Raw genomic sequence first — 16863 nt, forward strand, 5'->3', positions numbered from 1 at the left:
GGACCCGGGTAACTACAGACCGGTCAGCCTCACCTCCATCCCTGGAAAGGTGATGGAGCAACTTGTTCTTGGTGCTGTCTCTAGGCACATCAAGGATAGGGGGATCATTAGGGGCACTCAGCATGGCTTCACCAACGGGAAGTCATGCTCAACCAACTTGATAGCCTTTTATGAGGATGTAAGCCGGTGGATAGATGATGGTAAAGCTGTGGATGTGGTCTATCTCGATTTCAGTAAAGCGTTTGACACGGTCTCCCACAGCATCCTCGCAGCTAAACTGGGGAAGTGTGGTCTGGATGATCGGGTAGTGAGGTGGATTGTGAACTGGCTGAAGGAAAGAAGCCAGAGAGTGGTGATCAATGGGACAGAGTCCAGTTGGAGGTCTGTGTCTAGCAGAGTCCCTCAAGGGTCAGTACTGGGACCAGTTCTATTCAATATATTCATTAATGACTTGGATGAGGGATTAGAGTGCGCTGTCAGCAAGTTCGCTGATGACACAAAACTGGGAGGAGTGGCTGACGCGCCGGAAGGCTGCGCAGCCATTCAGAGAGACCTGGACAGGCTGGAGAGTTGGGCGGGGAGAAATTTAATGAAATATAACAAGGGCAAGTGTAGAGTCCTGCATCTGGGCAAGAACAACCCCATGTACCAGTACAAGTTGGGGGCAGAGCTGTTGGAGAGCAGCGTAGGGGAAAGGGACCTGGGGGTCCTAGTGGACAGCAGGATGACCATGAGCCAGCAGTGTGCCCTTGTGGCCAAGAAGGCCAATGGCATCCTGGGGTGTATTAGAAGGGGTGTGGTCAGCAGGTCAAGAGAGGTTCTCCTCCCCCTCTACTCTGCCCTGGTGAGGCCGCATCTGGAGTATTGTGTCCAGTTCTGGGCCCCTCAGTTCAAGAAGGACAGGGAACTGCTAGAGAGAGTCCAGCGCAGAGCCACGAAGATGATTAAAGGAGTGGAACATCTCCCTTATGAGGAGAGGCTGAGGGAGCTGGGTCTCTTTAGCTTGGAGAAGAGGAGACTGAGGGGTGACCTCATGAATGTTTATAAATATGTAAAGGGCAAGTGTCAAGAGGATGGAGCCAGGCTCTTCTCAGTGACATCCCTTGACAGGACAAGGGGCAATGGGTGCAAGCTGGAACACAGGAGGTTCCACTTAAATATGAGGAAAAACTTCTTTACGGTGAGGGTGACTGAACACTGGAACAGGCTGCCCAGAGAGGTTGTGGAGTCTTCTTCTCTGGAGACATTCAAAACCCGCCTGGACGCGTTCCTGTGTGATATGGTCTAGGTAATCCTGCTCCGGCAGGGGGATTGGACTAGATGATCTTTCGAGGTCCCTTCCAATCCCTAACATTCTGTGATTCTGTGATTCACATTGAAATGAAATCTGCTCGAAACACTTCTGGAAGGGGAACAAACATATTTTGGAGATAAAAAGGGAGGGGTTCTCAGGCACCTTTGGAAGATCTTCTGTCAATGACACTATGATCACAGCGTGTCATCAGCACAGAGGCTCCTGTATGAAGATGGAGCCATGCACTCCCATCAGCTGATGAAGAACATCAAAGGTCTGGCATAGCATTTACACTAAGCAGTACCTCCTGTTGGGGAGTGCTGGCCCTGTCTCACAGACTGATATTATACTCCAAAGTACTGTGTGTACCTCAAGTTAGGTAAAATAATAAACATTGTTATAGAAGTCAAGGCTTTAAAGCAACTAGTTATTTGGAAATGTAAACCTAAATTTTTGAGTGCCTGAGAAGGTATTGTGTTAGGTCACCTCTGAGTGATACCTCGTAGCTAATGATGAGGACAACTGCATGGCTTTAGCAGGCATACAGATTACAGGGCTTGCACAATCCTCTCTGCTGAGGCATGAGCACTACTCAGGGCAGTGATAGCGGGACCAAAAGGCGAGAGGTCCCTGAGCACCTGGGGGAACCCACCCTGGAGGCTCCAGGTGAGGTGAAGTCCTTGTGCCGCTTTGCAGGAAGTTCAGTTGCTCATCAAGCAGTTGCCCGAGTCTTTTATGCGTACCTGAAGTGACGTTCTCTCTTCAGACTTGTCCTTCTCATCTCTAGCAGGACTCAAAATGTTACACACAAAAATTCAGAATTACAAGTGTTCCCCTGTTAAATGTAAGAAAATGTAAAATATCTTCTAGAAAAGGCAGCTATTGCTGTCTCACTAAGTTATCATGGTCCTCTCACTGTTCAGTTCATGTAATCATTTTTCATTGGCAAGACCTTAATTTATGCTGCCTTAATGATGTGTTCTAAAGAGAAGTTGTGCTTTTCAGGTTCACTAAAATGTGCAATTGGCTCTTCAAAACTGGCTTGAATATTCACAGTGCAGTGGCTGGTGCAAAAAGTATCGTCCTTTATAACCCAATGTCAATAGATGGGAAAAAGCCTCATGTTTTACTGTTTTCACGTACAGAAGTAGTTCTACAACTAGGCTCAGAGAAGCTGCAGCATTTGTGTTTGTCCTCAGCTAAAATTTCAGGGCTGGAGTTCTTTGATATTCCATACTTTTTGCCAAATCTTAATTCACAGAAGGCAAATTAAAATTGGCACGTGTTTTCCTTACCATTCCTGAGCCTGGACTGGCCAGGCAGTAAGTGAAAGCCTTTGCAGGTGACACAGTCTGGGGTTTCCTCCTTTCCAGGCGAGGAGCTTTCTCAGGGAGCTGGTCTCAGCTTTGTACTTTCCAGTATCTTTATGCAACCTAGAAAGCCTGGACTTACCAAGGAGGTTGATGACGACAACTGCACGTGGTCCTAAAGCTGAAGGGGAGTGTTGGAGCTTACCCAGAGACGTCTTTTGTTACAGAAAATTGGGAATTCCCTTGGCACAAGGGTTCTCAACCAGTTTAGGTCCTGCTTTCTTCATACTGGGGTTTGAGCATCACTCTTTCCCATCCCAGCTGAAATGATCTCCCTGTTAAGCTCCTCAATAATGTTACCATGATTTGCCTGCCACTAGTGGTTAGCCTGTATTGCATCCACAGTTTTTTGCAGGTTTTCTAACTGTGAGAGCTTGGGGTTTCTCAGATGAGACTCTGAAGTCTGTACTGGCTGGGAGTCTTCCAAGGATCAGTATAGGTCCTCGAGTGCAAATACTGAGTGCCCGTCTGTGCAATGGCTATTCTAACTATATCGTATTTTGTTTCGTAGTCGATGAGATAAACTATATGCAAATAGTTATCAACAATTGTATTTCTCTCTTCTTTTCAAAGCTATGAGCGTGTAAGGCAAACTCCATCCAGGAACTTATCAAAGAGTTTATACATAGGATATATTATAAATTATCTGTTTCCTGCTTCAGAGCAGTGAAAAGTAACTGAGAAAGTAAAAGTAATTAAGCAGAGGACAGTCAGTGGCCCTGATCAGAGAAGTGGGCTTTCTTAATGAAGAACTTTTCAACTAAGAAATAATAATGCTTGTTTTACTGCAATTCCAATTGTTTAGACTGGAGACCCTTAAGGCCTGGGCTGTTTCTAGTTATTATTTTTTCCAGTGCTCAAAAGCAGGTCTTCGTGGTTGTGACTTGGAGGTTTACAAGCTATCTAATATTTATATCACATAAATAAAAGAAATGACTTGTAGATAATTTCCAGACTGTTCATGTTAAATGCCTGTCTTCCAGCCAACCTGCAGCCAAAAGGTTTTTGCCGACATTGACAACATTGTGCTTAGCTTTGAGCTCTACAGCCTAAAAAGGGTTAAAGACTTCTTGGTTTCTTTTCACTGTTTTCAAACATCAATTAAAATGAAAACAAGGGCTATAAATTATGGTGACCTTTGCAATGACTTTTCATTTGTTGGATAGAGATATGATGGTGTGAAAGCACTGTTAATAATAAAAAAAAAATTAATAATAACTTCCTCAGGAGCCGCCAAGCAAAGTGTAAATTGCTTTCTGCTTGGTATCAAATTTTCATGTAAGCTACTGTATCATGGAAATTTTCAGTCTTGTTAAAATTCAGATGACCTAAAAATAACGCTACCCCGTCACCTCTGTACATTTTGTCATCTCAGCTGACAAATGTGATTTTTCTAGATTTAATCAGCATTTTATAATGGCTTCTACTGAAAATACAGCCTGTTGGTTTTCCCTTGTTGGCCTGTAACCTTGTTGGCCTGCAAAATGTATAGGGAATAGTGGGTTTATTTGTTGGTCTAAGAACTTGCTAAACATGTAACAGCCACAAAAAGCACGCTTTGGGCTGAATAGCAGCACCCGCTCTCTGTGTAATGGAATTTGCATGTTTGTGGCTTTTCAACTAGTTTTTAAAAAGACTTAAGGAAATGCAGCACCACTATAAATTTTCAGACCATAGTTCTTAGACCAAAGATTTTCCTTAGTTCATGGGACAGCTATATAATTACTGACTATAGCATTGCCATGCTTGAATTGCATAATTGAATTACTTCTTTGTCAGTGAAATTTTAGCTAGGATGTAGGATTGTTTCCTCACTGAATTTACCATGTTTATCACAGTTCTGCAAAGCTCACTGCTTTTCAATAGCTCACAGACAAAAGATGCAAACAGCATAAGAAGCCTGAATTTTAGTATCTGTTCATCTGTCTTTTCAGCTTCCTTTAATTTGATGCTATCTGACTGCACAGATGGTTTTGCGGTCCTTCAGCAGTGGTGTTGGGTCAACATGAAAGCAGGCAAACATTTCTGCTAACTGTCCATCCACGGTGAGCGGTACAGAGAGAAAACAACTTTCAAACCCAGCTTCTAGCTTCCTTCAGGTTTGACAAGAGGATTCAGAAGGCCCAAAGCAAGAAGTCCTTTTCTTTTCTGTATTTTAGTTCCTGCTGTTGAGATGGCGCTTTACGCTGTGGAGGCCTACTTTGGTGTTTGTATGTCATTCATAGTTCCCAAAGGGGAAGCTCACAGGGTGGCTGCATCCAGATGGGCCTGCCAAGTAATGCTGGCTGCTCAGCAGGATGCCACCTTCTGTGGAGTGACAAGGGCCTAAAGAGATGAAGGGGGAAAGCAGCGTGAGTCCATCCCAGGAGGTGAAGATGCAAGTCCTTTTTTTCTGTATAAATTGTCCTTGAAGAGAAAGTGCAGGTAAAGCTGTACCATGAAGCAGATGTTCAGATTGTTGCGTCAGCTGAAGCACTGCTCTTTTTCAGGTCAATTTTAACTGTTAACACAGCCCTAAGGTGCAGGTAGCTGTCAATTGTTTCTTTTGAAAATTCATTATCCCTTAATAAATTGGAGAAATTCCTTCTTCTGGCAAAGTCCAGAAATAGCAGATGGCTCAAATGTCAGGCATCAGCAAATCCTGAAGCTGTGGGCATGACTCCTGTCCATGTCCTATTGAGAAACCTACCTGCCTTCAGGGTTAGGTTGCCCAAGAGTTTGGTGTTTTCTGTAACAAAACCAAAAGTGTAAGTTCCACTTGCTTATAACATGCTGTTACTAGACTTAAAAGCTCTCTTCTGCAAAAGTAATGGAGTCTTAATGTGGTTGCTGGTGTTCTGAGTTGTGTTTTGGAGAGCATGCAAGCTGAGAAGTTCTAAATTTTCAACATTGAGTTGATTGAGGCTAGGCAAAGCCAAACTGTGTTTTCTTTAAGCCTTTGAGCCTTCATCATCCATGCAAGTGAAAGTGCTGTTACTGATTTGGGGTGAGAAGAGGATTAAGGACGTATATGGCATGAGGTTGACGTCTTGTCAGACTGCTATGGATTTGTGTTCTGGGTTAGCATGGAACACGTCACCAGATTTTGCTTGAAATTAAATGGGTCCTGCAGGTATTGGGATCAGTTGTTGTGGTCAAAACCAAGTCAGCCTATTTTTTTGAAGTGTCTGCAGCACTGTAGATCATGACCTCCTTGATGATTATCAGCATGAAACTGCATCTAGCAATAGTATTCTCACTAGTTTCCATTAATGTTTCATGCTCTTCCAGCATTTTTAAAGAGAGGGTTAAGGCTTTACAATTGAACATGAGAGCAGAATACTCAAGAAAGAACAGCCTCTGATAAGTGGCAGAAGTCAAATGGAGATTATATCTTGTGTTTATATAGCATCTTTTAACCTAGAGCGTTCCATTAGAGTTAGTGAATTTACTGAACTGTTCCGTTCACCACTGCTTCTTCGTCATGAGTCACACGAGCTGGTTATCAGTGCTTAGCCCTGCTGCACAGTAATTAAAGCGAAGAAATGGAGCTGGGCTTCCCATGCTGAGGACCCTGCCAGACTTTCTAGGCGAAGCGTAGGGTAACTGTGAAATATGCTGACAAAGCAGACTGGAGACAAGGTAGATTAATAGGGCTAACGCTATTGCACACTGCTGACTACTGAGAGAGGCATGAAGAATTTTATATTGCTTGTGGAGCATTGGCATTGCTTCTTTCGGTACAGATTTTTCTCACGTAATCCCATGCTCTGACATGCTGGTTTGATGTATCATCTCGATAATGTGGGTAGACTGGGGAAATTCAGTGGAATGGCTATATTTCAATACTGCGTCTGTCAAGGGAAGGATGTCAGTCAATCACAGGCTGGAAAAAGCATACAGTGTCTTATCGCCATGCGAGACTGAAATTCTTGATGTCCCTGTGTACAGACTTGTGCCTCCATTTTCAGGCACCTCACTCCCTTGAACAGTCATGTATTTAACCTGTGTTGAGCACAAGTGTAAATCTTGCTGCATTTCACAGTGGAGAACCATTTCCCCACATTTCAGCAGCAAAGTAGAGATGAGGAGAAACAATAACAGAGAAACTTCAGTTATTGCCTGAGGATATCTGCCGTACCAATGAAGCAATCACAATGACGCCATTTAACTAACAGTTTATACACTTAAAAGGAGTGAGTTTAGAAGATTGCTGTGCTATGAAGAAAGATTTAAAACTGCTCATTTAAATGTTTTGATTATTGGATCTGCTGATGCACTGTTTCATGAAATGACCGCTCTTCTGCAAGTGGATTGAATCACTTTCCACTTAGAAGAGATCTCAGGGACATCCCATTGAACTGACTGGTCATTTGACATAGGGAATATTTCATGTTGTAGCAGTAATGGTGATTTCAAATCACATTGATTGCAAGTGGAGATCAAAAAATTTTTGAGATAGGCTAAGCACCTGAATGAAAGTAGGTCGTATCCTTTCTCACTTATGTTATTGTTATTGTGCTTTGCATCACTGTTATCAGAACCATCATTTTTGGCTAGTCTAAGCGAAGAGATTAAGGATTGAATTTGTACGTAAGGCTGCTTTCCTTTTTGTGATGGTCTCGTCTTGGCATAGTCAGGGCACATTGGCACAGCTGTGTGAGGAGGCAGCAATGGTAGCACTGGTTTGCATCTGTTCGAGGACTGGTAGCATCCGTTTGATGATTAAATAAAGGATTTCAGCCCTTAGAGCTGTCAATCTGACACCTTTGATGAGCACTAAAATAAATCTGTGCTATGAGGAACTGCTGGGTTTTTTTCCCCCTGCTTTTGACTTACTTGACTCTTTGTGTCCTTGCCGATTACTACTAGCAAGGCTAATGCATTATAAACTCTGAAAAGTGAAGGAAGCGGCTGTCATTTTTTGCACAACAGATGTTCCTGATCAGGAACCAGACAAAGGATCTCATCACTCTTTCTCTGAGCAATTTAATTTGTCTCTTCCATGGCACGCCAGCCACCTCCTGACTAGTGACTGACGTGCCAAAGTTCTACTTCATTTTAGGTTCAGTTCCTTTAATCTTACAGAATTATTAGGTTTTTTTCTGTACCAGAGCAAAGAGAGTGGAAAAAAGGAAATTGCTTCATTGTTTACGGTGTCACCAATAATGCATCATAATGAAAAGTAGCAAAGGCCTACTTTGAAAATAGGAAACCCAAGTACTACATTTTAAGTGAACTAGAAAGTACTCTAGGGGCACTTTTTTGAAGAAATAGCAATTTAGATTTGATGGTGTTTCTTTAGCAGTTGTAAGGCTCAGAGGTAGGGATAAGGAGCATATAATCCATCAGATTCTTGTAATGCAACTTAGTGAGGTGGAAAAATTGATGTACTCCTAAGAAAAGTTGTTTGCTGTGGATCCAGTTCTCCACTCCTTAATCATGCAAGTTGTCGAAAATGAGTAATTACTGGGGTTTTTGCTTGCTTTTCCATTTAGTTTGATAAAGCTGTATCGCTCTGCTGCTGTTTTGTAGTGATGGATGGGGTACCGCTGGAGATGTAAATTCTATAGTTATTCTATAGTTAATTTTCCAGTTAATTAGTCCAGCACAAAAGACAGTTGTTTTGCCTATGCACAGCTCTTGACTCTGCCACCTGACTGATCTAGAATACCCAACAGGGAGGCAGTCGTTGCTCACTCTGCAGATTGCACCCCATGTTCCTATCAATATCTGTGAAAGACTTGCTATAGAAGGGAGAGGCAAGGAAAGCTGGCCTTATCTTGTGCATGTGGCCAGCCCTGCACAGAAACGGCAGCTCCTGCTGCCCATACAAATGGAAATGTCTGTGGCCACAGGCATAGCTGTCAGTTCTGATAAATAAGCCAACTGTATTTTAGGAGCTCATTGTAGTCTATCACAGGTAGAAAGAGAAACCACTCATATGACCTCTTTTCCATTTGGCAGGTTGACAGGACAGAAGTGATTCGAACCTGTATAAATCCCGTCTTCTCCAAGCTGTTCACAGTGGACTTCTATTTTGAAGAGGTGCAGCGGTTGCGGTTTGAAGTCCATGACATTAGCAGCAATCACAATGGGCTGAAGGAAGCAGATTTTCTTGGTGGCATGGAGTGCACTCTTGGACAAGTAGGTATCACTGCCATTTTTCCCCCTTGTCTCTCATTGTTTGTGTGAAACATATTGCTTTGTTAAATGACTGATGGGTGAGATTTGTCATGACAAAATTGTTAATTGATACTTCAAACAGAATCATTAAGAACTTTTGCTGATTTGATTTACTGCTGTAGTGCAGCTTCAAGTCAGCCAGTGCTATAGGAAACCGAGCATCAGTGATTGACCTTGTACAGTAAGAGCCCACCAGTGTTGAGAAATAGACTGATTTGGGAGAAAGTTATTGTTCCTAACATTATATGGTATTTAAAGCAAGTTCCAAGTCCAAGGAACACTTACAAATACACTTTACTCACATAGGGTAGTGCCTGGTGATGTGGCAAATAGAGAGATAGGGCTGGATTCATTTCCCTGACTCTCAGTAATCCAAAAGTTAGGTGTCTAGACTAAGTTACACTTCTGATTTCCATCTTTAGTTCAGTGGAGAGAAACAGACAGTTCCAGCAGTTGATTAATTTTGCCTGAGACACCCATCATAGATTAGCATAAATTGCCTTCAGGAGATACCTGTCTTTCCCCATCAGTTACCAAGAGAGTCTAGACAGCTGGCTTAGAGTAGATACTTAACTTTTTAGGTGACTAAATTTAAGAGTGATGAGTCCTACTCACAGGATTGATATCTAGAGGTCGTCAGGGCCAGGTCTGCAGCGAATTCCTATATTGCTGACTGATAGCACGCTACAGTGTCCCAGGTATCACAATTTATTTCTAACTGGCAGACTTTTTGTTATGCAGGGTCTCATAACACGGATCGCAGCTCTGTCCATAATGGCAAGGTTGAGGATGGTCTCATTTTCACTGAGCTGAGTGTAAATTTGCTCTCCGCTCTGTGGTAGCTTGTGTGACAAGACCAGGCAGTGCTTTTGTTTAGATTATCCTTTGCAGTGCTTCCACATAAGTTTGTAACCTGAACGTGGTAACTTTGCATGGAAGATGCTGAAAAGCTTTTGTTTCCTATTTTCTTACCTTTTGTTCTTGCTCCCTCAGCACCATTGTACATGAATCCCTTTGGTTTTCTTCCCAAAGCCTTTGGGCCAAACATACCAAAAGAGGAAAAGTCCTCTCAGTGAGAGAATTGATATGAAATATATGTACTTTCTAACTTGAAAGCTCAGCATGAAGGTATTGGTATTTAGGATATTTACAGTGCACAATAAAGTCTGTTCTTTCTGACAAACTTCTTGTGGCCTTTATCAGTGAAAATAAGCTATCCTATAACACCAAGGAGAGTGAGAAACAAAGAAAAAAGTTTATTACAATGTTCTTCTTGCTTAATTGGCTTGAAAATGAAGGGAAAAAAATGTCATTGCTGCTGCCTGTAGCATAAACGTCTTTATAATGATTTGATCTCTATAAATAGCACACAGCTGGGTTGCTTGCAGTGTAATTTTAATGGTAACTGGGAAAAAATAATAACAGTTTGAAAACTGTTCACAGTAATGTAGCCTTGAGGACTCTGGTCTCAGATTTAGACTTTTTTGGTGGGTTCTTCCCCCGCTCTGCCCCCTTCCTATTTTTTTACCTTTACGTCATTCCTCAACTGATTTAAAATCCCAAAATGTTAGCACTGGAATGGTCATCCAAGCAAAGCCATTATGAGGAGTCCAGCATTGAAAATCCTGCAGCACAGGCTGTACATACAGAGTTTATACTCATGCTTAGCTGTTTAGTGTAATTACTGCATTTTTTAAATGATGATAATAGAACCGTGGCTTTTCTTGAGATAATTTTTATGTGAATTTGTTGCTCTACATCTTTTTAATGCCTGAATAAAACATGATTTTCTGTGAAACTCTGTGCCTGCCTATCAATTCACTTTTCCATTGCAAGTAGGTTTTATCTAAGACATCCAGGCAAGCTCCAGATTTTTAGGCATAGTCTGAAAGACTGATTCCCTTCCTGCCCCCCATAAATGTGCCAACTTCTATTGCTCTGTTCTAGGTAATAGTTTATCTATAAGAGATTCACTGCTACCTGTACCTGTTTGTAGATCATAATTTAGAAGTGTAGTGAATCTGCGTTTTTTTCCGAACCATGTAATACTCCTAACTAAAACAAAATTAGTAGAGATAATAAATAATGGGAAAGGCGATAGTGTGGTTATGTAGTAAGCTGACAGAGAGAAGTGAGTTTCTCTTTCTTCTGATCTATCTAAATCTTAACGTGCAGCCTCTCCAATAGATACAAGCTTATTCAAAATTTGGGGTGTTGGATGCGAATGATGGAGAAATGCGTTCCTTTGGAAGGTGTCATTATTAATAGTCTCCTCCATAATGATGTAATAAATCTGTGTCCCAAGAAAGTGATAAGGGCAATGACTTGTAGGCTGTTAGATTCTGAGCATAGACTGTCTAGTGACATCCCACTGGATTTTCAGCAAGACTTATTTCACAAAATCACAGAATCAACCAGGTTGGAAGAGACCTCAGGGATCATCGAGTCCAACTGTTGCCCTGACACCACCCTGTCAACTAGACCATGGCACTAAGTGCCATGTCCAGTCTTTTCTTAAAGACATCCAGAGATGGTGACTCCACCACCTCCCTGGGCAGCCCATTCCAATGTCAAATAACCCTTTCTGTAAAGAAATTCTTCCTAATGTCCAACCTGAACCTCCCCTGGAGAAGCTTGAGGATGTGTCCTCTTGTCCTATCGCTAGTTGCCTGGGAGAAGAGGCCAACTCCCACTTCACTACAACCTCCCTTCAGGTAGTTGTAGACTGCAATAAGGTCACCTCTGAGCCTCCTCTTCTCCAGGCTAAACAACCCCAGCTCCCTCAGCTGTTCCTCATAGGTCAGACCCTCCAGACCGTTCACCAGCTTGGTCGCCCTCCTCTGGACTCGCTCCAACACCTCAACATCTTTCTTGAAGTGCGGGGCCCAGAACTGGACACAGTATTCAAGATGCGGCCTCACCAGTGCCGAGTACAGAGGGACGATCACTTCCCTAGACCGGCTGGCTACACTATTCCTAATAGAGGCCAGGATGCCATTGGCCTTCTTGGCCACCTGGGCACACTGCTGGCTCATGTTTAGCCGGCTGTCGATCAGCACCCCCAGGTCTCTTTCCGCCGGGCTGCTTTCTAACCACTCTTCCCCCAGCCTGTAGAGCTGCATGGGGTTGTTGTGGCCGAAGTGTAAGACCCGGCACTTGTTCTTGTTGAACCTCATGCCGTTGGTCTCGGCCCATCTGTCTAACCTGTCCAGATCCCTCTGTAGGGCCTTCCTACCCTCCAGCAGATCGACACTCCCACCCAGCTTGGTGTCATCTGCAAATTTGCTGAGGGTGCACTCAATCCCTATGTCTAGATCATCTATAAAGATATTGAACAGCACCGGCCCCAGAACTGAGCCCTGGGGAACACCGCTAGTGACTGGCCGCCAGTTGGACTTTTCCCCATTCACCACCACTCTCTGGGCTTGGCCATCCAGCCAGTTTTTAACCCATTTAAGAGTCCACCCATCCAAGCCCCGGTGTCCTGGTTTGGCCTAAACCAGGCCGATTTTCCTTTCAGTGATTTTTACTTTCAGCTAAGTCTCCTCTAAGTAACTGCATTTTCTGAAACTAACTGCATGTTTTTGCAGACAGTGTCTGCTTCCAGGACTGATAACGCTCGAAGTTTGTAGTTATCACTGAGGCACCGGTAGGGATGTTGTGCAGAAAGGCTCTTGCTGTACTTATTCTTGAGAGAAACCAAGGTCACTGCTGAATTCCTCATTGCTTACGAGTGAAGAGCCGAAGGGGGGTCGCAGCTGCAGTGGGGAGCAGACAGGGCAGGTGACCCAAAATTGACCAGCGAGGGTATTCCATCCCATACACGTCATTCTCGGTATAAAGTGGGGGGATCACGAGGGTCTCGCTCTCTTTCTGCTATGGCCGGTGTCCAGGGAGGACTCCGTCTGTTTTCCTGCTGCCCCCGATCCCGATCCGTGCGTTCCTGAATCCAGCTCTCGACCATCGCTAGGCCCAGGCTGGGCCTTCCCGGAGCCTGCCCTGCAGTGCCGGTGGTGACGTGGCTGACTTCAGGGGAGCTCAATCTTGGTTTTGTATATATATTTGTATATATTTGATTATTTCTATTATTATTATTATACTTTTTTTTCATTATTATAGTTTATTAAAACTGTTTTAATTTTCCAACCCAGAAGTCTCTCTCCCTTTTCCCTTTCCCTTTCCCTCTGGGGGGAGGGGGGGGGATAACAGAGGGCATCTGCCGCAGGTTTAATCGCCAGCCCAGCTTTAAACCGTGACACCCGGGCAGCCAGTTTGTCTAGGAGGATGCTGTGGGAGACAGTGTCGAATGCCTTACTGAAGTCTAGATAGACTACATCCACAGCCCTGCCCTCATCTACTAAGTGGGTCACTTGGTCATAGAAGGAGACCAGGTTGGTCGAGCAGGACCTGCCTTTCATGAATCCATGTTGGCTGGCCCCGATGCCCCGATTGTCCTGCATGTGCCGTGTAATGGCACTCAGGATGATCTGTTCCATCACCTTGCCTGGCACCGAGGTCAGGCTTACAGGCCTATAGTTCCCTGGATCGTCCTTCCAACCCTTCTTGTAGATGGGCGTTACGTTTGCTAATTTCCAGTCAGCTGGAACTTCTCCAGTTAACCAGGACTGCTGGTAGATAATCGAGAGTGGTTTGGCAAGTTCGTTTGCCAGTTCCTTCATTACTCTGGGGTGAATCCCATCCGGGCCCATAGCCTTGTAGGTGTCCAACTGGCACAGCAGGTCACTAACTGTCTCCTCCTGGATTACGGGAGGTTCACACAGCCCCCCATCCCTAATTTCAGGCTCTGGGGGCCGAGTCTCCTGAGGACAACCGGTCTTGACATTAAAGACTGAGGCAAAGAAGGCATTGAGCACCTCTGCCTTTTCCTCATCCCCTGACACTACACTACCCTCCTCATTCAGCAAGTGGTGGAGGCTCTCCTTGGCCCTCCTTTTGCTGTTGATGTATTTGCAAAAGCTTTTTTTGTTATCTTTGACTGTAGCAGCCAAATCGAGCTCTAATTGAGCTTTGGCCCTTCTAATCTCCCTACACGACCTGGCCACGTCCCTATAGACCTCCCAAGTTACCCGACCCTTCTTCCAGAGCAAATAGGCTCTCTTTTTTTCCTTAAGTTCTAGCCTAAGTTCTCTGTTTAACCAGGCTGGTCTTTTTCCCCGACGGCTTGTCCTCCTACACACTGGGACAGCCTGCTCCTGAATATTTAGCAATTCCCTTTTGAAGCATGTCCAGCCTTCCTGGACTCCTTTGCCCTTCAGGAGCGATTGCCAAGGGACTCGGTCCACCAGCCTCTTAAACAGGCTAAAGTCAGCCCGCCGGAAATCTAAGGCAGAAGTTCTACTCTTGCCCCTCCTTACTTCCCCCACTATCGAAAACTCTAACATTTTGTGGTCGCTACTCCCAAGACGGCCACCGACCCTCACATCTCCCACTAGTCCTTCTCTGTTCACAAACAACAGGTCAAGCAGGGCCCCTCCTCTAGTGGGCTCATTTCTACTGTTCTTGCCAGGACAAGCCAGTTCTGTGCCTCTACTGGTAAATACTGCAGTTAGCAGCATCCTGGCATGCAGTCAGTTATACCTGGATGCGAAGAGTAGATGCCTCAACAGGCATTTCATATGCCACAGTATTTCAACACAGTAGAACAAATGGTTGTGGATAGATACCTGCTGAGTGTAATTAAGAGAAGTTCAATGTGCTAGATAGAGACATTTCCTTAAAGTGTTTTGTTTTGCTCATCATGCTCAAGAGTTGCCCTTTCAGATAAAACAATAGCAGATTATCTTTTGAAGGAATTGAGGGGGAGGAGGTTTAGTGCAGGATTTTGGGGGGGATTTTTTTGGTGTGTTTTTAAGTACTAAAAGTCTGTTCCTTCCACTCAGGCTCTTCTACATTCCAGTTCCCCAGCTTCTTCAGTGTCCTGGTAATGTGCCGAATTGCAGAACATTAACAAATCTGTTCCATATGACCGAAATGATAGATCAAGAAAGTCCGAAAATATTAGAGAAGGTACTGAAGTTGAAAGTTCAAACAAATTTTCCTCAGTTAGTAGCATAATCTTAAAATATGGTCTGCAATTATATTAGTTTATAAAATGGAGTTTCTTAAGGAACTCCTCTTATGACAGCAGCTGAGGGAACTGGGGTTGTTTAGCCTGGAGAAAAGGAGTCTTAGGGGAGACCTTATTGCTGTCTACAACTACCTGAAAGGAGGTTGTAGCAAGGAGTGTGCTAGTCTCTTCTCCCAGGTAACAAGCGATAGGACAAGAGGAAACGGCCTCAAGTTGCGCCAGGGGAGGTTTAGATTGGATATTAGGAAAAATTTCTTCACTAAAAGGGTTATCGAGCAGTGGAACAGGCTGCCCAGGGAAGTGGTGGAGTCACCATCCCTGGAAGTATTTAAAAGAGGAGTAGATGTGGTGCTTAGAGATAGTGTTTAGTGGTTGACTTGGTAGTGTTAGGTTAATGGTTGGACTTGATGATCTTAAAGGTCCTTTCCAACCAAATCGATTCGGTGATTCTGTAACTTTACATCAAGAGAATGTACCATACTCCAACCAGTTAAGCTGTCCATGCTGTATTACTTAAATGAAGTGCCATTGTTAAATGATAGGTTAAGATGCATAATTAAAAATGATGCATTTTTAAAATGTTATTTTTTCATTTTACAGTTCATTTCTAAGTAACTACATAAAACTAATACCTAATAATACTATTTTTAACAGTTAAGTTGTACAGTCATATGTTATCTACTTAAGCAAGGATACTATACTGTATTGTGCTTGTAACCTCTCAAAGGTTATATTGAATCTGAAGCATATTTGTGAAATTATGGGACACTTTTTTTTTTTGCACAGTGTTGTCCTCTAAAACGCAACAAAGCATGAAACATCCTTTATCCAGACATGTTTGTGGAAGAAGTTGTTTGGGTTTTACCTTTGGCTTTGGCTTGGCTTAGGAATATATCTATAGAAAGAGCAGATGAATTCTAGCAAAGTTAGTATTTCTAGTTTTTACCGTAATTTAGGTATCTGTGCACAGAATTCCTACCTTGAAGACATTTCTTACCTGAATTTGAGCACGCAACCAACTAGTTTTGACAAAATCTGTTAATTTTTGAGATCAAGGCTGAGCCTGGATGATTTCATCCCACATGAAATAACTTTGGGGAAGATATGATTGAGAAAGGTGTGTGAGGCTGGAAATGGAGACTAAACTGTGACAGAATAGTGGGTGTGTTTCAACTGAGCCTAATGAAAAGCTAAAACTGGAGGGAAAGTTTAGTGCAATTTACTTGAAATGCCACGCAAGGAGGTAGCATAGACATTGGGAATGTGTGCTCTTCCTGTTCAAATCATACAGTAATTTAAGTCGAAAGGGACCTCTGGAGTCTCTAGTTCAATGTGCTGCTCAAAACAGATTGGAGCAGGTTGCTCAGAGGCTTGTCCAGTCTCGTTTTGAATGTCTTCAAGGGTGGGGATCTCACAGCCTCTCCGGGCTTTGTCCCAGTGCTTTGCCACTCTCACAATAGCAATGGCTTCCTGACCCTAAGGTTTGCCTGCCTCTGGCAGTAAAGCATAGCCATAATGATCCCTCACTCCTATGTCATTTGGAAACATTTACAATTACTTGTAGTAATCTTCAAGTGGCAGAAGAAAGTCTGAATTGGCAAATCAAAAGTAAACAAAGCAGGTGTGACTTAGCCATAGATGGTCTTGCTTCAGAGGGAGTAATGGCTGCCTGCTCGAGCTGCTACTGTAGGTGACAGCTCTCATGCTTTGGAGTGGGAGTGTTGGAGTAGAGCAGTGGTTTGGCACTGTGCTTTCCACTACAACAGAAATGGCTTGGGATGCTCTGTCAGGCTCTACATCTGCCCACTAGTCTTCTAGCTCTTTGATTCACTCTAAATAGTTGCTGTTCTTTGCATAGGCACTGGCAAGCAGAGGCACCTGTGTATCTTTGTAGTGGTAAGCAGTGAAATCACAAGCAGTAATATTTTAACTGCCATTTTGGAGCA

At 43.6% G+C, this 16863-nt stretch overlaps 1 protein-coding gene across 2 annotated transcripts in view; it reads left to right on the forward strand.

The window, feature by feature from the left end:
- CPNE4 (copine 4) overlaps window positions 1-16863 on the forward strand; it is a 257825-nt gene that overhangs the window by 122542 nt on the left and 118420 nt on the right. For both annotated transcript variants that reach the window (XM_068404460.1, XM_068404459.1), the window contains exon 3: window positions 8611-8790. In XM_068404460.1, coding sequence (XP_068260561.1) covers window positions 8611-8790 — 180 coding nt within the window. The remainder of the gene's footprint in view (window positions 1-8610; window positions 8791-16863) is intronic.

The sequence above is a fragment of the Nyctibius grandis genome, chromosome 7, assembly GCF_013368605.1.
Source record: "Nyctibius grandis isolate bNycGra1 chromosome 7, bNycGra1.pri, whole genome shotgun sequence".
Taxonomy (NCBI): Eukaryota; Metazoa; Chordata; class Aves; order Nyctibiiformes; family Nyctibiidae; genus Nyctibius; species Nyctibius grandis.